At 57.9% G+C, this 21,243-nt stretch overlaps 2 protein-coding genes across 3 annotated transcripts in view; one reads left to right on the plus strand and one right to left on the minus strand.

Annotated features, from left to right (window-relative positions):
* Window positions 1–72: 72 nt before the first annotated feature.
* On the plus strand, window positions 73–8,937 carry CTU2 (cytosolic thiouridylase subunit 2). 2 transcript variants are annotated; one of them, XM_054588950.1, is made up of 15 exons: window positions 73–174; window positions 1,020–1,094; window positions 4,023–4,101; window positions 4,323–4,382; window positions 5,545–5,605; window positions 6,087–6,196; window positions 6,360–6,652; window positions 6,723–6,858; window positions 7,047–7,178; window positions 7,689–7,780; window positions 7,896–7,999; window positions 8,110–8,257; window positions 8,402–8,468; window positions 8,596–8,654; window positions 8,741–8,937. In XM_054588950.1, exons 1-15 carry the CDS (start codon window positions 110–112, stop codon window positions 8,820–8,822), a joined length of 1,563 nt encoding a protein of 520 aa, XP_054444925.1. In that variant the 5' UTR covers window positions 73–109; the 3' UTR covers window positions 8,823–8,937. The 2 variants fall into 2 exon arrangements, 1 of the variants encoding a protein (XP_054444925.1); XR_008530466.1 differs by lacking the exon at window positions 8,110–8,257 and having other exon boundaries at window positions 8,306–8,468; window positions 8,741–8,818.
* PIEZO1 (piezo type mechanosensitive ion channel component 1 (Er blood group)) overlaps window positions 8,917–21,243 on the minus strand; it is a 63,905-nt gene continuing 51,578 nt past the window's right edge. Inside the window, exons 23-51 of the mRNA XM_054588953.1 lie at window positions 20,936–21,040; window positions 20,038–20,191; window positions 19,554–19,797; window positions 19,364–19,460; window positions 18,959–19,130; window positions 18,398–18,487; window positions 18,222–18,316; window positions 17,827–17,898; window positions 17,162–17,262; window positions 16,505–16,589; window positions 16,374–16,430; window positions 16,118–16,290; window positions 15,819–15,925; window positions 15,447–15,638; window positions 15,095–15,353; window positions 14,831–15,019; window positions 14,364–14,667; window positions 13,973–14,093; window positions 13,734–13,881; window positions 13,438–13,652; window positions 13,132–13,290; window positions 12,906–13,053; window positions 10,757–10,945; window positions 10,460–10,552; window positions 10,187–10,359; window positions 9,991–10,113; window positions 9,837–9,916; window positions 9,557–9,746; window positions 8,917–9,470 (exon numbers count right to left, since the gene is read on the minus strand). Coding sequence (XP_054444928.1) covers window positions 9,221–9,470; window positions 9,557–9,746; window positions 9,837–9,916; window positions 9,991–10,113; window positions 10,187–10,359; window positions 10,460–10,552; window positions 10,757–10,945; window positions 12,906–13,053; window positions 13,132–13,290; window positions 13,438–13,652; window positions 13,734–13,881; window positions 13,973–14,093; window positions 14,364–14,667; window positions 14,831–15,019; window positions 15,095–15,353; window positions 15,447–15,638; window positions 15,819–15,925; window positions 16,118–16,290; window positions 16,374–16,430; window positions 16,505–16,589; window positions 17,162–17,262; window positions 17,827–17,898; window positions 18,222–18,316; window positions 18,398–18,487; window positions 18,959–19,130; window positions 19,364–19,460; window positions 19,554–19,797; window positions 20,038–20,191; window positions 20,936–21,040 — 4,385 coding nt within the window. The 3' untranslated portion in view covers window positions 8,917–9,220. The remainder of the gene's footprint in view (window positions 9,471–9,556; window positions 9,747–9,836; window positions 9,917–9,990; window positions 10,114–10,186; window positions 10,360–10,459; window positions 10,553–10,756; window positions 10,946–12,905; window positions 13,054–13,131; window positions 13,291–13,437; window positions 13,653–13,733; window positions 13,882–13,972; window positions 14,094–14,363; window positions 14,668–14,830; window positions 15,020–15,094; window positions 15,354–15,446; window positions 15,639–15,818; window positions 15,926–16,117; window positions 16,291–16,373; window positions 16,431–16,504; window positions 16,590–17,161; window positions 17,263–17,826; window positions 17,899–18,221; window positions 18,317–18,397; window positions 18,488–18,958; window positions 19,131–19,363; window positions 19,461–19,553; window positions 19,798–20,037; window positions 20,192–20,935; window positions 21,041–21,243) is intronic.

Raw genomic sequence — 21,243 nt, forward strand, 5'->3', positions numbered from 1 at the left:
GCCGCGACGGCGCCGCCCTGACGTCTGAGGGAGTCACGGCCCCGACGGCGCTGCGGTGACGTCATCAGAGCGCGCTGTGCTACAGTCTGCACCTCAGTCCTGTACAACCATGTGTCAGGTGGGCGAGGAGTACGGGGAGCCCACAGCCGAGGGGCCGCTGCCGCCGCGGCCTGGGTAAGAGCTGGACACCACACCCGTCCCTTCGGTACCCGGCGTCCTCGACCGGCGGTAAACCCTGCCCTGAGGCCCCTGTCGCGCTTTGCGGTCAGTCTCGGGCCCTCCACCCTAGAAAATGCAAAGACCGCCGAGGACGAGCCCAGGAGCCCGGGGGTCCCGGGTAGGGACTGGACCTCGCTCCGCACCACCGCGGGAATGCCTGTCAAGCCTGTGGTGAACACCGGCAGAAAGGGGCTCCCTCCGCTCGCTCGCACCTCAAATTCTTGCAGTCATTGGGACAGCTCTGCCGCTGACCATTCTGTCTGTCCTTACTGGAAAAGGAAGTCGGCTTCCCACTCGCTGTCACTCAGTGGCTCCATATCTCCCGCCCAGAGCGACACAAATTGTCTCTTCTCTCCTGCCAGCTTCGGAGGGATTGAGAGTTGCCTTTATGTGCCTCCTGAGCTGGCTTAACAGACTGGCAATCTCCAGGGCCATTGTATTTTTTCAAATTGGTATTTTGGATAAGACACAAGTCCTGGTTTGTGTGTGTACAGTCCCCTACATTATCTCTTTCCTACACCAGGTTGAGGTGAGAAGCAAGACTCTGCCTGCTGGAAGGGGGCGTGTAATCTGTGTTCTTTTTTAAAAAAAAATTTTATATTGATTTTAGAGAGAGAGAGAAGCATCAATTTTTTTGTTCCATCCATTACTGCATTCATTGGTTGATTCTTGTATTTGCCTTGACCTCGGATCAAACCTGTAATCTTTGCATATCAATCAGAACAATGCTCTAACCCACCGAGCAAGCCAGCCAGGGCTAATCTATGTTCTTGTTCTGCCTTCCCCACATGTCTCCAAAGCCCTGAGCTGAAGTGTGTGAAGTGCAAGGAAGGCCTGCCTGTCGTGGTGATCCGAGCAGGAGATGCTTTCTGCAGGTGAGGCCTGGAGGTAGGTAGGAGACCCTGGTAAACAGTCTTGCTCAGCAGCCAGGATTAGGATTGCTTCCATTTCTGTGGCTTTATTTCTTGCTTTTAGAAGTGTTGAATCATTTTAATTCTCCTTCTAACGTCGCTCCTGGTGACTGGTGTTGGTGAGGGAAGTGTTGGTTTCCTTTATGGGTAATATTCTCCCATCATTCAACTGTGGATCAGGTGGCAGGAAGGTATGTGATGGACCTAGGAGAGTTGGCAGTGAGTGTGAGTGAATTGTAGGTGGGATGAGCATTTCTCGGCAGCTAGAACACGCCCAGGGGTAATTTGGAGCATCCTGGGGTCTTGGGCAGGTGTGCCTGATGTGTGTATTATTGGGTTGACCTAAAAGTCCGTGTGTGTTTTTTCTGTAAAATAGAATACACATTTTTTTATTTTCACCAATAACTTTATTGATTTGGATATTTTGAGTATGTTGGCCATGGTGTAACATGTAACATGATGTAACATTGATTATTCTTGATTAATGTCTTGATTTGATTGCTATCAGCCTCAAGTGGTCTACCCAACCATGAAGCATTGTCAAAGCACGGAACTTTGCAAACCACTTTTAACATATTTATTCAGTCACAGCACCTTCTCCATATACTGCACAAGTGTTTTTCTGCATTTTGGTTGCATTTTTACCTTTCTTGAAATAATAAAGCATAATATGCCAAAAACGTCACATAACTTCTTCCACCTTCAATGTTAAAAGGGCTACACAAAAAAATCACCAATTTTGATAAGTTTATTTTTTATGATTTTTTCCTTTTTTTATTGTTGTGCAATTCCAGTTGTCCTCATTTCCACCCCACTGATAAGTTTGTTTTTTAATGCACGCTGGTATGACAGCTGTCACAGCGCAATCTAACAAAATTGTTTCAAATGAAGTTAAAGACAACTAAGTGCTGCTAGAGCCATCTTATGGAAAAAAACCACATGAACTTTTTGGCCAACTTAATACTTGTGAGGGGTAGAGGAGTAGAAGGCAGCCCAGCCTTCCTCCATCTCTGGGGGTCCATTGAATGGGAACAGAGGCTTATTCTCAGAGGCGTGGGCATGTTCTGTTTTCTGTGAAGCTCTTTTGTGCTCTTGTCTTAATCACCCTTGAATCATAACTTTTCTATATCTGATCACTTTTGCTAAATTTACAGCCTCATGAGAGCAGGGCCGGTCTCCCATTTTATCCCTGTTAATTCCTGGTGATGTTGCATGCTTTGTATAACAAATGAACATTTGTTGAATGAGTGTCTGGCTTGTGTCTTTAAGTTGGTCTCTAAGAGTCTTGGCTTCTGCTTTCTAAAATGTTCTAAAAAGGAAACTGAAGGGACTGAGTAAATTGTTTTCCAAAAACTGTCTTGTCCCTGAATATCTTTTGGGAGCCTAGTAGACTCGGTGCGTGTTTAGTAGAACAAGGCGTGTGCCACGAGGAAATGCATTTTAGGCAAGGAAGCCACTGCTTTAAGCACTTCAGAGTATTTAAAAGTGATGATCTCTCCAATCTGCTTGGAGAACTCGCTGATAAGAGAGGCTGCACCGCTCCTTCTGAGCCCAGAGCCCTCTGGCCTGGGCTTGCTCAGTTTTGGAAAAAGATGGGAAGCCGATTTTCTGGTTGTAGGTTTTGTCAGTCTCGGTTTTGAGCATATTTCCTCAGTGATTGTGAGGATCAGCACGTGTGGGCAACCGTGGCCTGACCCAGAGGGAGAGTGTGGTTTCAGGACACTAGTGGTGCAGGGAGGGCATGGAGTGGGGCAGCCCCAGGGCGATGCCCCCCGACCCCCACTGAGCAGGTAAAGTTGAGCATTTGTGTTTGCTGGGAGAGCCTCACCATACCTGCTCTCCCTGGGAGTCACTTCCCATGGCTGGTCACTTGGGATCCCTAGAGCTCCAGCATTTTGCTGTTAAACACTGAGTAGAGTTATCATCCTTTAGGACCTGTGGGGTGACTGTTTGGCCCCCCTTAGAAGGAGTTTCTGTTCAGTGTTAGGGGGATTGCTGAGGACACAAGGATGTCTGAGCAGGAAGAAAGAAGCAGGTGGGTCTTGGGGCAGCGTTGCCCCCCTCTGCCCAGGGTGCTCTTCTCTGCCCTCACTGCTGGGGTTGCCAGGGGAGCTTTAAAATGCAGGTGCCTGGGCCTCATCCCCAAGATACTGTGACATAGTTGGTGATTCTAATGTGCTGTCAAGGCTGACAGCCTCTGTCTTAGGGAGCCCGAGAATCAACTGGAAGGTTTATCAAGACCACAGATTCCCAGGATCTACCCTATGAGTTTGATCTGTGAGTGTGGGGAAGAGCCCAGTGCTCTGCATTCACAGGAGCTTCCCAGGCATTTCTGGTCCTGGAAGGATCAGAGAACTAGAGAGAGGCCTTTGTGGAGCTTCAGGATGCTGGGTCCCTGCAGCCTGCTCAGGGCTTCCCCTTTCACTCTAAGAGGTAGCACTTCTCTCTGTGGGAACCTTGGAAGGGATCATCAACTCTGCTTAAGAGAAGGTTGGGGTGGCCTTGTCCTGCATGTGCCTGTGCCCGTCTGTTCACCAGCTGGGCCTTTCTGAGTGCCTAGGGGTGCAGGCAGCACCGGACTCCCGGCCCCTCAGACATCGGTTCACAAAGGTAAGGATTGTGGGGGTGACTCAGGTGGGCCTTCCCTTGTGGTGTGAGGCTCATTCTGGTGCAGCCATACCTGGTGAGAACCCCTCCACACTGGCATCTGGGCAGAGCCTCAATGTCAAGATGCTGCTTTTAAAGATGGAAGTTGGTACAAGAAGGAAAAGGTAACTGAGCAAGCATCAGGCTGCTGCTCTGCAGAGGCCAGTATCAGCAGCCTCCCTGTCTTGCCATGAAGCATGGGCAGCCTGAGCCATGCGGCCACAGCCAGTGGTGGTTTTGTTTCAGGGACTGTTTCAAGGTCTTCTACGTCCACAAGTTCAGAGCTGTACTTGGGAAGAACCGGCTCATCTTTCCGGGAGAGAAGGTAGAGTGTGAGGTGACTTCTCTGTCACCCGGGCCCCGGCTCTGTGCCCCTGCCACCCTTTCTGCAGGTGGCCTGTCCCAGCGTCCCACCAGCTCCGCCCCATGTCCTGCACCTGGACTCTGAGGATGGGCCCATGTCTGGGGACGCCCACGGGGGCGGGGGTGGGCAGGCGTGCTCATGTTGAGGTGTGGTGCCCTCCAGTGATGTTCCTTCTCTCCCAGGTGCTCCTGGCATGGTCTGGGGGGCCTTCGTCCAGCTCCATGGTCTGGCAGGTCCTTGAGGTGCGTCTCCACAATGTTCTCCTGGGCCCAGCCCACCACCCAGCCAAGCCTGAGGGTGGGGGACCAGCCCTGGAGGGTTCTCGAATGTGTATGCAAGAGGTGCACAAGCCGGGAGTTGCACAGGCTGGGAGTTGCACCTGGAGCACCCAGCTGTGTCCGAGCTTAGTGCTCTCTCCATTGGCTCTACTGTAGAAAAGCAGTCACTGGGAAATGGATGTCTCAGGGGGCACAGTGGAGCGTCAGTCAAGGTAGCTCTGAAGCCACGGGCTGCCCCTCACCCTGGGAGTGTGTCTGGGACAAGACATTGAAATAGGAGCAGGTCCCTTGTGAGACAAAAAGTGGCCTGGCCCTGGCAGCTTCCTTGAGATGAGGGAGCATGGCGAGGGATGTTGCCAGATGAAGCCATGTTGCTGGAGGAGACAGCTTATGTCAAGGGGGGAAGGGGAGGAGTGAGGGGTGTAGGTGAGAGAGACAGCATGGGGCCTTTGTACAGGGTCTGTCAGCCTGCCCGGATTGTAGTGTCGGGGCAGTTGTGGCTTCCCTGATGGTGCTGGCGCATCTTGGAGGCATTGGCCCAGGGACGGGACACACAGGGACCTTCTCCACTCCCCGTGGGGGTTGCAGACAGGAGGTACTGGGGACAAAGCTGCAGCCGTGGGGTGGTCTGTACCAGGTCCTGGGATGTGCCTAGGGCTCTAGCGAGGTACGTCTGCTCTCACTTGATGTCCCCTAAACCTGGCCAGATGATGGGAGATAAGCACCTCCTCCCCCAGGTGTTTGTTCAGCACCTGCGCTGCTCTTCCATCTGAGTAGCGATTCCTCTACTTCTACTACTGTTGTCCTGTTCTGTGCTGAGCAGTCGGAGGGGCTTGTGTAGGGAGCACGGATGGCCCTGTGGACCCAGCTGCTTTTCAGGCCATTGCCAGGAGCAGGGACAGCCTGGGGAAGGAGGTTTTACAAGGGAGAGTACAGGTGCGCAGACAAGGCCAGTTTGAAGGGAGTTGGGCTGTACAGCTTCCCCGTGCCACCTGTTTAGCTGCAGGTGAGGGGTCATTACCCCTTCCCTGAGGGTGCCCAGTCCAGACGGAGAAGGGTCTCTGTAGGGAAAGTGTCCTGTGGCCTCTGACTGTGGGGCTGAGGCCCAGTCCTTTCCCTTCCCCAGGGCCTGAGTCGAGATTCTGCCAAAAGACTGCGTTTTGTGCCAGGGGTCGTCTACGTTGATGGTACGTGTGGTCGTTTCTCCTCCCAGGCCCCAGCTGCTTGGGGCGGGCCTTCTGAAACGGCTGGCACTGTGCTCAGCCGAGGCCTAGGCAGGGGCGTTTCTCAGGAGACAGTGCACATATCCAACAACTGGTGGCACTGCTGTTGTCCTAAGTCAGACCGGCAGACAGGCAGGCAGGAGTGCCTGCCTGGCTTCCTCCATGGAGTCTAGGGCAGTGAGTGAGACAGGCTAGTTCACTGCCCAAGGGGCCGGATGCTAACCTGCCCCTCCCTCCCCTCCCCGCCCAGCTCCTCAGCCAATGCAGAGAACCCAACCCCCATTCTGAAAATGCTCCTCCAAGGAGAAGGTCTGCAACCTGTGGTTTTTACAGAAACCTCTGCCCTGCGGAGCACAGCCTCGAGGGGTTTCTCATGTACTGGCCTTGTCCTGCCTGCCTGGGGCTCTTCCGTAAGCCATGACTCCATGTTGCCTGCCTGTTTCAGAGGGAGCAGCCTGTGGACAGAGCCTAGAGGACAGAGCCAAAACCCTTGCTGAGATGAAGCTAATCCTGCAGACAGTTGGCTTTCCCTGGCACATTGTTGCTTTGGAAGAGGTGGGTGGGCCTGTGAAAAAGGCCCCTGGAGGATGTCCATGATGGGCGCGTGCCTACTGGTTGGGGTGTGGCTGCGGGCCTCTTGCCTGGGCCTGTTCCTCAGTATGTGCAGAGTGGGGCCTGGGCCTCATACAGCTTCCCTTATCCTCCCCCACCCTGCAAGGTGTTCAGCCTGCCGCCATCTGTGCTTCGCTGCTTTGCTCAGGAGCCCTTGGGGACCAAGGGGGCCTACAAGGCAGCCGTGGACAGTTTCCTGCAGCAGCAGCATGCACCAGCCCAGGGGGAGGAGCGGCTGAGGCAGCCTGGCACCCAGGACCCCCAGGACCCAGCTGTGTCACCCTCAGCTGCCCAGACCGAGGCCCAGCCACCCACAGCTGCCCAGACTGAGGCTCTGTCTAGACTCTTCAACTCAGCAAAGACACTGACAGCCAAGGAGGAGCTTCTGCAGACCCTGCGGTGAGCCTCCCTCTCCCCCAGGTCCTGGCCCAGCCCCACAGGGGTCTGATACGCCCTGTCCTGTTCGCAGAACCCACTTGATTTTGCACGTGGCCCGGACCCATGGCTACTCCAAGATTATGACAGGGGACAGCTGCACCCGCCTGGCCATTAAGCTCATGACTAACCTGGCACTGGGGAGAGGAGCCTTCCTGGCCTGGGACACGGTACTTGGGGGCAGGCTGCACAGGCGCCCCGCCCACCCTATCCCTTAGGCCCCTTCACTTGAAACTAGTCTTGTAAATCAGTCTTGGGGCCTCCCTTGTGGAGGGAGGAGGCTGTGACTCCCCAGCTGACAGGGAGGGAGGGGGACTGTGAGCCTGTCCGCTGGGTGCAGTGAGCAACATCCCCCCAGGGTTTCTGCGACGAGCGGCATGGTGACGTGGTGGTGGTACGGCCCATGCGCGACCACACACTGAAGGAGGTTGCCTTCTACAACCGCCTGTTTGCTGTCCCCTCTGTATTGACACCAGCCATTGACACCAAGGTAACCGGCGGGGACAGGGCAGAGGTCACAAGCACACCTTCAGCGTCCTAAGCTGTGGTCACACCAGCCCTCTGGCCTCAGTGCTTGCCATCTGGTGCCGTAGTGGCGTCCCTGTGCCGTAGTGGAGTCCCTGTGTCCCCCAGCATCCTTGGCCATCCCTTTGAATTGGAGGACAGGCTGGTGTCCTCAAGGGGGCAGGGGCTCACAAGGAAAGGAAGTTGCCGCCCCCTGGTGCCCCTGTCCCCGGTAAGGTGAGGTGCCCAGCTTGGGGGTCATGGACATGATAAGGGGGCCTTTGTCAGAGACACTTACATTTTTTTATGTAATTTAATTTTTAATAGTGACTATATATAGCAACAGAAACACTGTAGAAGCGTATGCCCTGGTTTGCTCCAGCTCCAACACGGCAGACTCTCGGGAGCTGATGGTGTAGAGAGAGCCACAGCTGGGCCTGGGGCTGTCCCTCTGCACCAGAGCCACTCCTGCAGTCCCGCATCTCATTCTCCCTAGGCCCCCGAAAAGGCCAGCATCCATCGGCTCATGGAAGCCTTCATGCTCAGGCTGCAGGCCCAGTTCCCCTCCACCGTCAGCACTGTGTACAGGTCTGTGTGGACCCTGGAGGGGATGGGAGGGTGGGCACTGAGCTCACCACCCTGGGGCAGGGGCAAGGTCTCAGCCAACCGGCGGTGAATTCGTGTCCTGTCCCCACGCTTCCAGGACAAGTGAGAAGCTGATCAAGGCCCCCAGGGACGGCAGTGCTGGTGACCCCCCAGGCCCCCGCTGCCTGCTCTGCATGTGCGCGCTGGACATCGACACTGCTGGTTTGTGCCACGTCTCCTTGGGGTGCTTGGGTGGAGAGGGAGGGGTACCGGCGAGTGCGTGTTGGGATTCAGCGGTCCCCGAGGTGCCCTCAGCTCATCTCTGCTTGCAGATAGTGCCACGGCGTTCGGGGCCCAGACTTTACATCTCTCCCAGACGCAGTCCCTTACCCCACCAGCTGAGGCGCCCACAACATCCTGCTGCTCTGCAAGAGTGGGCAGGGCCCAGGGCTGCTGCCAGGGGGCTGGGCCCTGTGGGAGGTGAGTCCCCTCCCTGACCCGTCCCACCCCATGGCTGGTCCCTTGCAGCTGCACGGAGGGTGGTGGTACGCCCTGGGACCAAGCCCGCCGGCCATGCGCTGAAGGGCCAGGACCAGGCACACAGGTCCAGCTCTGCTCTCACAGGGAGGACCCCCAGGCCCATGTCATTGAGCAGCTTTGCTACGGGTGCCGTGTGAACATGAAGGACTTGGTGAGTGGACACCTGTCCTGTGCTGGTAACAGGGAAGCCCTCCCACTCTTGGGGGTGGGGTGGCAGGTTGGCACTGGCTCAGCTTTGTATCACGCAGCCACTTGCCCATGCCGGCTCTCTCTTGCAGCCCTCCCTGGACCCCCTGCCACCCTACATCCTGACTGAGGCCCAGCTGCGCAGTCAGAGGTACTGCTGTGCCGGGAGAGCCCTGGGAGGGGCCCTTCTGGGCATCTGCACCTTTGAGCTGATGCCCATTGTGTGGCTTCTCCCAGGGCCTGGGTCTTGCAGGAGATGCAAGAGTATCTGGTTGAGGACAGTGATGACGAGACGCAGACGCAGGCTGGTGAGAGCTGAGCCTACAGGTGGACACTCAGGACCACCTCGCTGGGACCTCTGATGTGCTGGAGCAGGACAGCAAGGACGGGCAGGCAGCTGGTTATCCATTTGTATAAATAAAAAATGTTTTTAATTAAAAAACTACAGTACACGTGGGGAAAGGAGGGCTGGGCCCCCGGCCCAGTGTGTCTGGCACTGGGCCCAGCAGGGACGACGGAAAGGGATAGCAGTCCTGTGCTGGGCCGCGGAGGGGCCACAGCATCCTTCTGACAGCAGCATCAGGGCTCAGTGGGCCAGGAGGACCTGTCACAGCTGGTGGCCTTGGACTGGGGTGTCTGCTCCCGTGGCCCGAGGAGCACTGCCCTCCTGCATGCCAGGCCAGCTCCTTCATTCACGGTGCACGAGGAGCCTGGCTCCTACTCCTTCTCGCGTGTCCATTTGATCATGGTCTCTGGTGAGCGGTACAGGAAGATGAGCTTGGCGTACAGCTCCTCTTCCAGCTCCAGCTCCCGCGTCTCCCGCACCAGGAAGATGTCCTGGCAGAGCTTGAGGATTCGGTCCACACATGGCAGCTCCTCAAACATGATGGAGTGTGATATCTCACTGAAGAAGCCGCGCACAAACTTGCCGATGACCAGCACAATGGACACATAGAGCCCCATGATCCTGCCAGGCAGGGGTGGGTAAGTCGTGAGGGCTGCTGCCCACAGTCTCACCCCCAGCCCCTAGGCCCCATGTCACCGCACACTCACCCGTAGCCAGCTAGGAAGCCTAGGCTGGGTGGGCTGACCTTGTCATTGAAAATGACCATGGGCAGCAGGTTGCACTCAGCTTGGCAGTCCTGTAACTCGATGACCCACCACTCGAGGAAGCCAGCAGCCCCGGAGCCAATTCGCTCCCTCCGCAGCTGAATGCGCACGCCGAGGTAGTCAGCCTCCTCATCTGGGTCAGAGCGGTGAGACAGTAAGGTCCACCACCCTCTCCCAGGGCAGTGGCCGAGGCCCAGCTCCACCCTCCCCTAAACGCACTCACTGGGCTGCAGCTGCTTCACAGGGTTGGCTTCAGGCCCATTGGGGGCTCGGATATACTTGGGGAAGAGGTTAGGGATGACCCTGTGGGGAGGAGTCCAGCGGGTTAGGTCTGGCCTGCCTTCCCAGTGCCCCCAGACCTCCTGACGCCTACTCACACTGACTGGTCTGAAGTCCCCTCCAGCAGGCTGGCCAGCTGCCGCCGCTCAGTACTATTTGGAGCCAAGTCCAGGGTGTGCTTCTCGTTGGTGTACTCCACAGTGCCTCCCTTGGCCAGGTCCCTGCCGGTGTGCGTGCAGCGTGAACCACTGAGGGACACACCCCGCCCAGCCCCCGCCCAAGTCCAGGACATACCTCTGGAAATTCCAGGTGAAGCGCAGGGTGATGTCGGCAGTGCCATTGTACAGCTCCCGCTTCATCTGGGCCCGGCTAGGTGGGCTGATGCGCCACAGCGCCCCAGAGTTGCCCTCGATCTGCGCTGTGACGATGTCCTCAGGGCTGTACTGGGTGATGAACTGCATGGCCAGCTGGGGACAGGGTGGCACCTCAGTGGGATGAAGCCAGGCCACCCCTGCCCCCAAGCCATTCTGTCCCCTGCCGAGCCGTGTCATTGTGGGGGCTACTTACCGGGTGGGGGTCAAACTGCCTGGACAGCTCCTCATAGGCCTGGGCTGTGAAGGGCACGATGGACGGCTGCTGGGCACTCATGGTGAACAGGGGCTGGGGGGTGGGAACAGTGAAGTGGTAGCAGGGGATCCTCCCTGACGCCCCAGGTTGCCAGCAACCAGGCCCAGCTCTGCATGGTCCATGAGGACGAGAAAGTAAGGGAGCGGGGACTGGGGCTGCCTGGCAGAGTCCTCAGTGTGCCAGCAGAGGTGGCACCTGCACTGCTTCCCCTGGCCAGAGTAGAAGGCGGCTGCTCACCTCGTAGCCACCCAGCTTGAGGGTGACAGTGACGTCAATGGGCTGGTTGACGACGCCAACAACAGAACGCACCAGGGACATAAAGAGCAGTGGGAACCAGATGATGGCCACAAGGAACAGGATGATAAGGCCGCCCATGCCATACTTAACAATCTTCTTCTTTTTCTGCCCCTTGGGCTGCGGGTATTTCTGGTGGAGGGGCAGGATATGGGTCACCTCTCAGCTCTGCCCCGCCCTGCCGTGTGCAGGCCTCCACCCCTGCTCCCAGGCCACAAGCACTACCTCAGACCCTTTACCCAGGGACCCCAGAAAGTCAAGCCTTGACTGAACATTGACTACAGAACAGCAGCTGAGACGTGCTGCACAGGACAGGCAGAGAGCAATGGAATGGAAAGATTTTGAACCCAGAAACAAACCTGCACGTGAGTCAAAGGTGCCAACCACTCAGTGGGGAAAGGAGAGCTGCATGTTTACTTGCAAAAGAGCGAAGACTGACCTTTATTTAACGCTGTATACAAGATTCAACTGTAAGACCTAAAGAAACTCTCAGGGGTAAATCTTCACTCTCTTTGATCTGGCAAATGATCTTAAGGTCTAAAGCCAAAAGCACAAGCAACAAAAGAAAACAACTAGACATAAAAAAATAAGACTTCTGGGTTTCAGAGGACCATCAGAAAAGTAAAAACACAACCCACAGGATGGGAGAAAGTATTTGCAAGTTGTAATCTGATAGAGGCTAGTATCTATCTATGGAACACTCTCAACTTAATGAACGGTGTAACTGTGCCACCATTTGTTTATCCAACCATTGTTTTAACACAGGAAAAAATAGGAAAAGGGTCTGAACAGACATTTCTTCAAAGATGTACATGGCCAACAAGCACAGGAAAAGATGCTCATCATTAGCCAACAGGGAAATGCAGATCAAAACCACAAAGATGGGAAATAAAAAGACAAGTGTTGGCAAGGGTTGGAAGAGACGGTGGGACTGCAATGGTGTAGTCGCCATTGAAAACAACTATTTGAAAGTGAAACCTAGAGTTACCTCATGACCCAACAATTCCACTTTTACGTGTCTATCCAGATGACCTGGAAACTTGAGTGCCCACAATCTTATAGGTGAATATCCATAGCAGCATTTTTTATAATAAAAACAAGCCCAAGTGTCCATTACCATTTGGAACTGTTGAATACAAAAGGTGGCATGAACCCTAACCACGGGCGAAGCCTTAGCATTAACTCTATCCCTAACCATAACCCTGACCCTAACACTAGATTTAGCCCTTACCCAACAATAACAACTAACCTTAACCCTAGCCCTAACCCTAAACTTAGACTTAGCCTTAGCCATCGCCCTTCCTCTAACTCTATCCCAAACCCTAAAAACAACTAACCTTAACAGTATCTCTAGCTCTAAACCTAACCCAAGCCCTATCCCTACCCATAACCCAAACCCTAACAAAAAAAGAGGCAGAAAAAAAAAGGGTGGCATATCTACACAATGGAACACCATTCAACCATAGAAATGAGGTTCTGACACATGCTGTTACATGGATGAATCTCGATAACATGCCGAGTCACAGAAGCCAGTCACAGAAAGCCAAACATTGTGTGATTTCACTTGTATGAAATGTCCAGAACAGGCAAATCTATATTAGAAAATAGGTGGTGGCTGCCAGGAGCTGCGCCATAGGGAACAGAGAGCGACTGCTAACGGGTACGGGGTTTCTTTTTAGAGTGACGACCATGTTCTAAAATTGACTGGCAATGGTTGCACAACTCCCAGTGCACGAGAAACCACCAAATTGTACCGTTTCAGTGGGTGAATCTTGTGGTGTATGAATTCCCTCTCAATAAAGCTGCTAAAAAAGAACAAAAATTCAACTGACATTATGGACAGGCCTCTTCCACTAGGCATTTGTTCAGACCATAATGCCAATTGTCCCTCACAGGGCTGAATTCACTTCCCTCTCTAAGAAGCCCCTTCTGGCTGCCAGGAAGAGTTCTAGAAATGTTCTGTGGCCTCACGTTGACATGAGTTGTGAGCCCAGGGAGAGGCCACCTGTGTTGTCTGTTTCTCACAGTGCCCATCTGCCCTAATGGGGAGTGACCAGTGTCCCCTCTCTACTCCTGCTTTGGGCCCAGGCACCTTTTCTGTCTCTCGACTGCACTTGATGATGAAGATGTTGGCATAGATGTCCTCCACACACATCCAGTTGGACAGGGACAGTGTGGTGTCTGTCCATACCCAGTCCATCACTGCCCGTAGCTCTACCAGGAACGGCACCAGCCGGAACCTGTCCAAGACCAGGGGACCCATCAGGGAATGCGGAGAGAGGGCAGTTTGGACCCTCCCTGGGCTGACCCATACTCACCCCTGGAAAAGGAAGAGGTTGAGATGGTTGTACTTCTTGGTGAGGAAGTTGCCAAGGATGCGGGTGGGATAGCCGCAACGGATCTGGTAGGCGGACAGGGCAAAGTAGATGCACTTCACGAAGTACCACAGCTGGGCCACTGCATTCTGGCTGAACATCCTAGGTGGGACAGGAAGTCCAGATCAGGGCACCCCACCTGAGTCCAGCAGCTGGAGCTCCAAGGTCCCTGAACCCAACTCAGGATCTGCCAGGCACCACAAAGCATGCCTCTGCAGGTTGCGCCTGACTCCCACCCCCAGCACGCACCTCTCAGTGACAGCGGGCAGGATGAAGAACATCCAGAGGTGGATGGCCAGCACCAGGACAACCTGGAAAGCCAGCTTGCCCAGCACGGTCTTGCGTAGGTAGAGGGCACGGTCAACGACCATAGTGCTGAACTGGACCAGCAGCATGACCAGGAAGGCCTCAGGTACCTGGTCATCTGACAGGGAGGACGTGATGTCCGTAGCCGCTGAATGCTTCTGTGGCCGGGAAAGGAAAGGTCAGGGAGAGCTGGGGTGGCCTCTGGGCTCTGCTCACTGGCGGCCCTGAGCCCAGCTCACCCCAAAGGCCCAGAAGCCAAAGATGATAATGATGAAGTCGACAACGTCAGCTAGGAACATGAGAGCATAGACGTCGGTGGCTGCGCGGTACTTGCTGTGCAGGATATCGTGGAAAAAACGCCACAGGGGCTGGTACACGCTCTGAGCCCTGCGGGTAGGTGGAAGGGAGCTCAGCTCAGCACCTCCTCAGTTGCTCCCACCCAACCCTCCCCTAGGCCCCTCCCAGGTCGGTCACTCACAGGGACAGGCAGAAAGTCTGCAGCTTGATGCCCACCGCCTTCACTGTTTCCCGGGGGCGATTCCGCCTCTTCTTCCTCCGAGAGGCAGCTGCGGCCTCCTCTTCATCCTCAGTCTCAGCTTCTGTGGGGGAGCAGTCACCGCTGACGGACGGGCACAGGGGGCTGGGCCTAGCTCAGCCCCCGACCACCCTGAGAGCCCGTTTCGGGCTGCCATCATCCAATTTCACAGACCAGCAGCCTGAGCACAGGGCCCTTCCAGGGTCACAGCAGTGGGTTAGTGGAGGCTGTGGCATGTGGACACAGAGGGCGTGGCTCGAACGTGGCTGGGGTGGTGACTCCAGCATGAGAGCTGGGTGGGCTGGGGTGGTTGTGGATTGACAGGGACACGTACCGACGGCTGCCGGTCCTCTGGGTTCTGCACTCTCCTTCCTCCTCCTCCTGAAACGCAGACTGATGCGTCTTGTGTCGTGGGTCTTGAACTCCACTTGTGGCTCTGGGGGCCCATCCCTCACATCTTCTGGAATGTCATCCTTGGTGTGGGCCCCAGCCACCCCCAGCTCCTCCTGAGGCCCTGCGTCCTCCTCGGTCTGGAGTCCCAGCAGGGCTGGCTCCTCCCCAGGCTCCTTCTCCTCCCTGGGACCCCCATTAGGCTCCTTGGAGGGCGGGTCCTCCTCATGGTCCCAGAGGCCATAGCACTGTGGAGGGAAGGAAAGAGGGTGGTTGGGAGGCCGGCATGGCTGCGCCGGGCAACTCTTGGACCAGGCAAGATGGCCAGGCCCACCATGGGGCCCCCAGCGTCCAGCCTCGCCTCCTGGAACAAGATGGCTGAGGTGCCTGCCCCTGGCACCTGGCACTCACCAGCAGCTGGGAGCGGTGGAAGAAGAGGGCCATGAGCTGCACCAGGTCATACTTGATGTAGCCGTCCGTTTTCTCCAGGCCCAGGATGCGAGGGGGGAAGTAGGGCTTGTTCTCGTTGCGCCGCAGCACCGTGTGGCTGTTCCAGGGGAAGAAGCCAAACTGGAACAGATACTTGGTGACCACCATGACCTGCAGGGCAGGCGGGGTCAGCATGGTAGGGCCAGGACCCCACCCCTACCCTCACCCCCCAGGGCCACCGCCCACCTCAGTGAAGACAATAGCCGTCATCCAGAAACGCTTGCTGGGCCGCGGGGTGGACAGCATGGCCCATAAGAAGACCAGCACAGGCAACACAAGGGAGGTGGTTGAGGCGGTGACCATGTGGTTGAGAACAATGATGAAGTAGCAGAGCAGCTCCGAGTGTGCGGCCACGCACTGGTACATAGCCTGCAGCAGCCGTAGCACTCGGCCCTGCCCAGCCTCGAACTGCTCAGCCTCCTCCAGCTCTGGGATGGACAGGCACCTGCAGGGATCACGTTCATGTAGTTTCTGATCTCTGGCCTGAGCCTCCCCCGCCCCGACCCGGCCTGTTCCACCAGCTGCCACTCCCGCATACCTGTCAAGGATTAGCTCGCTGGCTGTGCGAGGCCGGGTTCGGGCGCTAGCGGGAAGCTCCTGGGAGCCATGAAGGGAAGCCTTGGGCTCGGTGACTATCTCCTCACTGCCACTGTGGGTGTTGTAGCCTGTGCTCAGGGGACTGCTGACGTCCTCGGGCATGTTGCTTATCAGTTCCTCGGCCCCCAGCACACTGTGGGAAGGGAGGCTGGTTACAGAGGCGGCGGGAGAGCCTCAACAGCCCTGGCAGACAGGGGCTGAGAGGCTATGTGCCCTTGAGTGCAGTGGCTGGGGCAGCCCTGGCTCTGGGCCCGAGACAGGCCAGGCAGGGTGGATCCTGACTCCCGCTTGAGCCACTATAGCCCGTACCTACCTCGAGCCTGTGCTGGGCGCATCACGGGCCTCTGAGGGGCCTGCTGATGTGGCCTCAGCTTCACTTGAATACAGCTGGTCCAGAACACCCCGGTCCACCGCTCCACCCTGGAGGGCACACGAAGGGGCTGAGGGCAGTGGAGGTGGTTCCCATGCTGCTCTAGTCCCCAGTATGGGCGAGGCAGGGGCAGGGCATGGGGGCAGGGCTGGGGAGTGTTGGGGTGTGGTGGGGTGGGGTGTGAAGGGGTCGGGGTGTGAAGGGGTCAGGGTGTGGTGGGGTCACGGTGTGGTGGCACCCACCCTGAGCAGCTCCTGTGTGAGCAGGTAGCGCTCGGCGCGCAGCACGTCACTTATGGCTCTGTGGTGCCGTGTGAAGGTGAGCAGCCAGCGCGTCAGCCCGTCTACCAGCGCCTGTCCCAGCACCCACAGGAACTGTATGGTGCTCAGTATCCGCTGCATCATGTGGCTGCGACCTGCGGAGAGAGGGGTCGGCGAGAGGGCCCGGGATGGCAGCCAGTGGGAAAACCCCAACCCACACCCCCGAGGGCCCACGCACCTGCCACCTCGTTCTCTGGGCCTTCCGCCAACTCCGCCTCTGGGCTCGGGCCGCCTCCTGGGCATAGGGGTGGTGGTCAGCAACCTGCAGCCCTGCATCCCCTCCCCTTGCCGCCTTTCGGCCTGACTCACCCACAGGCAGTTGCTGTTCCTGCTCCTGCCGCCGCCGCCGCCGCAGCACTGTCTGGGCGTTGGTCACCCATGCCTGGTACGCCATCTGCAGGACAGGGCCATGGGGTTAGCCCCCTGCCTCCCAAACCACTGAGTCCCATGGGGCCCACCTCTGAGCTCCTGAGGAGGAGGAGGAGGAGCCAGGGGTCAGACGGCCCAGCTGGGACCTTCGGCCTGGGCCTGGGCAGGAAATGGGCACCGTGGGACTGTTGTGGGAGGACAGGGCAGTTCACGCAGCCCACCCAGCACATCACGATTCTCACTTAGCGCCTGGGTCCCATTCTAGCACCAGGGGCCCAAAGGTAGACAAGAGTCTGCTGGCTCAGGAGACAGATGTGTGGCCAGCAAACCTAATGAGCCTTTCTTGAAGACCAGGCCACTAGTGGCCACCCCAGGCCTGGGTGGTCAACGCTGGGACCTCAGGAGGAGGTGGGCAGGGCACGTAGCTGCCGTGACCTATGCCCAGAACACACTGCTGTTGCGTTTGACTTGCAGACTCGGGAGGTCTGGATGGGGCTGGGCCGGCGCCCCAGGCCCTGGCGGCACCTGTCTTCTCTGTGCTGCCCCAGCCCAGGCACTCCCAGCACAGGGGAAAGCAGCAGGGGACCCTCCCCTCACCTGGAAGGCACTCTGTGCCGATGGCCTGGGGTCCTCAGGCTGGGCCTCCTCCTCCTCCTCGCTGTCAGATTCGAACAGGAAGTAGTCCCCAGAGTGGATGACTGTGGACAGGGCGGGGCTGAGCGCTGGCCTCCCCCACCCAGGGCTGGGCTCTGCAAGACCCTCAGGTTCATGGGTTTGGGTGGGCCCAGTAAAAGGCCTGGCTGTGCTGCCCAGCTGGGGTTCCCTCAGCATCCTGTGACCCCACGGGCCAAGGCCCGCATGACACTCTCCCCCAAGGGACAGCCACAGTGGCTGGAGGCAGGGAGCAGCAGGCTGAGGGACGGAGGCGCATGCACAGGACACAGGCCAGAGCGGTGGGACAAGACCAGACTGGACGAGAAGAACACAGAGGGAGCAGGAAAGGAGAGAGGCTGTGAAGATTCAGACTTCTGAATCCCCAAGTTACAAAAGCGCACAGCCTGCTGAGTGGGGCTCAGCTATGGAGACCCAGCCCCTTACTGCTGCACAGCCTGCAGCGAGGCCTGAGAGCCTATACACAGGCTGGAGGTCAGTACCAGCGAGCTCTGTCCGCCCCAGACGTGGGCAGCCACTGAGAGAGGAGGAGACTACCCAGCACACAACAGCTCGAGAATGTGTTCACAGCAGCCAGATCGGGGTGGTACCTGTGGCGTGGTCCAGCCAGGGCCGCCACCACTGTCTCCGTGGCGGGGAGGTGCCCCCTGGACTGCCGGGCCCTGTGGAAGGGAGGGGGCGGCAAGCATGAGCCAGCAGGGAGAAACACGGGAGAATGAGGGTGGCCCCTCAGCAGAGATAGACACAGAGCCACGTCAGTGACGAGCACCCTCTCGTGGTGCTATGGGGGTGGAGGGCGGCTCACAAGTGCAGACGGACAATCACTGGCAGGCTGTGTGGCCTGCGGGGACAGAGAGTGACCATATGGCACAGGACAGATGGGCTGGAAGCCCTGTGTGACATCACGTGGCACATAACGCGGGCAGGCTCCAGCGGCACAGATATGCCAGTGCTCAGGGGCCCCTGAGGCTCCACCCACACTCACCTGGCTCCTGGCTCAGGTCCAGGGGCTCGTGGGAGTGGCTAACAACCACCGGGCCCTGCCTGTGCTTTTCCTGCTTAGCACGGATACGTTCCATCCTGCGGTGGGGAGACGACTCTGAGCACCAAGCTGGTCAGGATGACACCCCACACCCACCCTGGACCCCAGACGGCACCTACTGTCTTTTCAGCTGGGCCAGGGACTTCTCCTCGGCCTTGCGGTGGTAGTCAATGCTTTTGAGGTTGGCAGCGTTGTACAGGGCGAAGCCCCTGTGGGGAAGTCAGCGAGACCTGGGATGCCGAGCTTCACGGCACAGGCTCCCCTCCTCTGGGCTCAGCCCGCCCGCCCAGCCCAGCTACCCAGGTCCTCCCTGCTCACAGGGCTCGCCCTCCAACATGACCCCCATCGTGTGCTGCGGTGAGAGGGAGAGGACCCCTCCTGCCGCCTCCAGTCTGATGGAGTAGAGAAAGTGCAAATGAAGAGGGGGCCACGGGAGCTGCAGGGGCCGGCAATGGGGAGACTCGCTGGCTCTCTGGCCAGAGCGCAGGGTGAGGGGGCAGGCCCTCCATCGGGGTGCACCGCAGGCCAGCGTGGGGGTGATAATAGGACCGAAACGTCAGCCCACAGAGAGCCAGGGCTGAGCAGGGGCAAATGGCCTGTGGTCCTCAGTTCGCACGTGTCACATCAGGGAGCAGTGCCCTGCCCTAGACGGGCCCAGGGAGCCCAAGGCGGAGGCCAACCTGGAGGCCAGTATGGCGGTGGCCTGGAGCTCAGCCCTGACGTGCAGGAAGTAGTAGCTGAGGAAGACGCGGCGCTGCAGCAGCAGGAACAGGAAACAGACACTGTCCCAGAGGATGCCAGCCTCCTCTATGGGCAGCAGGCAGTCCTGGTCCCTGCCCAGCATCTCCTTGGCTGTGGGACAGGCGCCAGCACGGGTAAGGGGTATGATCGGGGGCAGGGGCAAGGTTTGGGGTCAGGGACTAGGGACCTGAGTCAGAGGCAGGGGTGAAGCACGTTTGTTGGGGGTCAGTGTCAGGATGCAGGTCAGGCACACAGGACAGCGGCATGGGGAAGGGATTCGGGTCTGGGTCGTGGAAGTGGTGTGTGTCCCTGACACCCCCAGCCACCTGCCCTCTCCCACTCACGGTCATAGTAGCCTTTGACTGTGCACACGAGGCTGAAGAGCTGGATGACCCAGCAGAAACTGCTTTGCATTTGCTCCACGAAGACACACGACAGGAGCTGGGGGCAAGAGGAGGGTCAGTCAGCCTACGGGGTTGAGTTTGGGGCTGGGGCCAGGGCCGGGACTGGGGCTAGGCAGGCTGGCCAGCTCACCGAGAGCATGTTCTTGGAGATGATGACGGTGACATTGTAGAGGATGAGGCAGTCCCACAGCACAAGACGGGCACGTGTGTCCTTCTGCAGCAGGGAGGTGCCGAAGAGCAGCAGGTAGAAACAGGCCAGCAGGTAACCCAGCCCGAAGACACTGATGCGTGTGGCCCCTGTGACGAACACCACCACCAGCACCAGCCAGAAGAGGTAGCGGAAGACGGCGACTTTCAGCATGTCGAGGTAGGACCTGCCAGGCGGGGTGTCACTGTGGGCCCCCCGCAGCCCTGGGCCAGGGGAACTCCAGAAGACCCCTCTGCTGCAAGGTCAGCATCCACCCTTCATCTTGTCACAGGACACCACGGGCAGCACCTGTCCCCAGCTCAGTCCTAGCTGTGACGGTCAGCCTTGCTGACCAGCTGCATATGCAGCCCCAGGGAGGCCTTGGCCCTGCCTGGGCTCTGCAGGCTGGACACACCCTGGGACTTACCTGCAGTGGATGAAGTTGGGCACAGGGTTGGGCTCTCCCCGAAGAGGCTCCAGGTGGTCAGTGTTGACACCGGCCATGTGCTGCCACTCCTCGGTGCACTCAGCCGAGAACACCTGCCACTGCTGGGAGGCACAGAGCAGCAGGAGGAAGTCACCTGTGGATACAGGGAGGCCATTGCTGTGCTAACCCCAGGAGCCACTGGCTGTGTGGAGGCCTGGTGCATGGTGGGCATGGGGCACTGGCCTTGTACCAGGCCAGAGAGAAGCATGGTGTGTACGTGTGTGTGGTGGGGCGGGGGGGGGGGGCGGTGCTGGGCAGACACATGTCTATGAGTGTGAACCCTGGAAAGTGATGCCCACACATGGACATGGACATCAGGGACCATGCCTGTCTGTGCACATGTGCTGCGTATCTGTGTACGTACATGTGGCTCTATATACATGACATGCAAATCGGGAAATGAGGCAACATGTGCCTGACTGCATACCCTGCAGGCAGCAGTCTGGGTGCACCTGCGTCTGTCCCCTCTGCCCGCCCTGTGCACACCTGTGTCCATAGCAGCATCCACCCCCACGTCCACACCTGCATGCACACCTGCATACACATAGGCAAGCAAATGTGTGTCTGAAGGCAGGGTATGCGCATGTGAGGTGGGCCTCAGTCCCATGGGGATGTCCTGTAGGACTAGACGCACTCAGGAAAAAAAGCCCCCCATCCTGCCGGGGAAGCACAGGATTAGACCAACTAGAAAGGCCTGGACAATGTGCCCCTCGCTAGCTGAAGCGGGGGGTGGTATGTGCCTGCCTGCTGCGCATCCCTGTGGAGAACCTCCATGGCCTTCTGTGGGACTGGCAGGTGGCGCACATGGACAACGGGCCCAGCTGGCGCAGACACTCACTGATGAGGTTAGTGGAGTTGGGGGCTCTGAAGAAGTCGGGCAGGTACAGCCACTTGATGAGCCCCGAATTCATGGGGATGGCCTGGCTCCAGCGCCATGGATAGTCTGTGGGTGGAGGGTGTGCGTCAGGTCTCCCGACATCCTGCCCCTTTCCCCACTTGCTGGCCCGCAGCCTCCAGGGCTCCAGTGTCCGCGGAATCGTTCTCACACGTCCCCACACACATTCACACGGTCAGCCTCAAAAACACACCCACTCCCATCTGGAGCCCTGAGAGCACACAGGTCCGGAGCTTCCAGCACACGCTTTG

The sequence above is a fragment of the Pteronotus mesoamericanus genome, unplaced genomic scaffold, assembly GCF_021234165.1.
Source record: "Pteronotus mesoamericanus isolate MK-2021 breed Mesoamerican mustached bat unplaced genomic scaffold, CSHL_Meso_final scaffold_165, whole genome shotgun sequence".
Lineage (NCBI taxonomy): Eukaryota > Metazoa > Chordata > Mammalia > Chiroptera > Mormoopidae > Pteronotus > Pteronotus mesoamericanus.

Coding starts and splice junctions, on each gene's coding strand:
- CTU2 (XM_054588950.1), top strand. CDS start 110: ATGTGTCAGGTGGGCGAGGAGTACGGGGAGCCCACAGCCGAGGGGCCG. Junction 7,179..7,688: donor CACCAGCCATTGACACCAAG/GTAACCGGCGGG, acceptor CATTCTCCCTAG/GCCCCCGAAAAGGCCAGCAT. Junction 8,258..8,401: donor GGGGCTGGGCCCTGTGGGAG/GTGAGTCCCCTC, acceptor CTGCTCTCACAG/GGAGGACCCCCAGGCCCATG.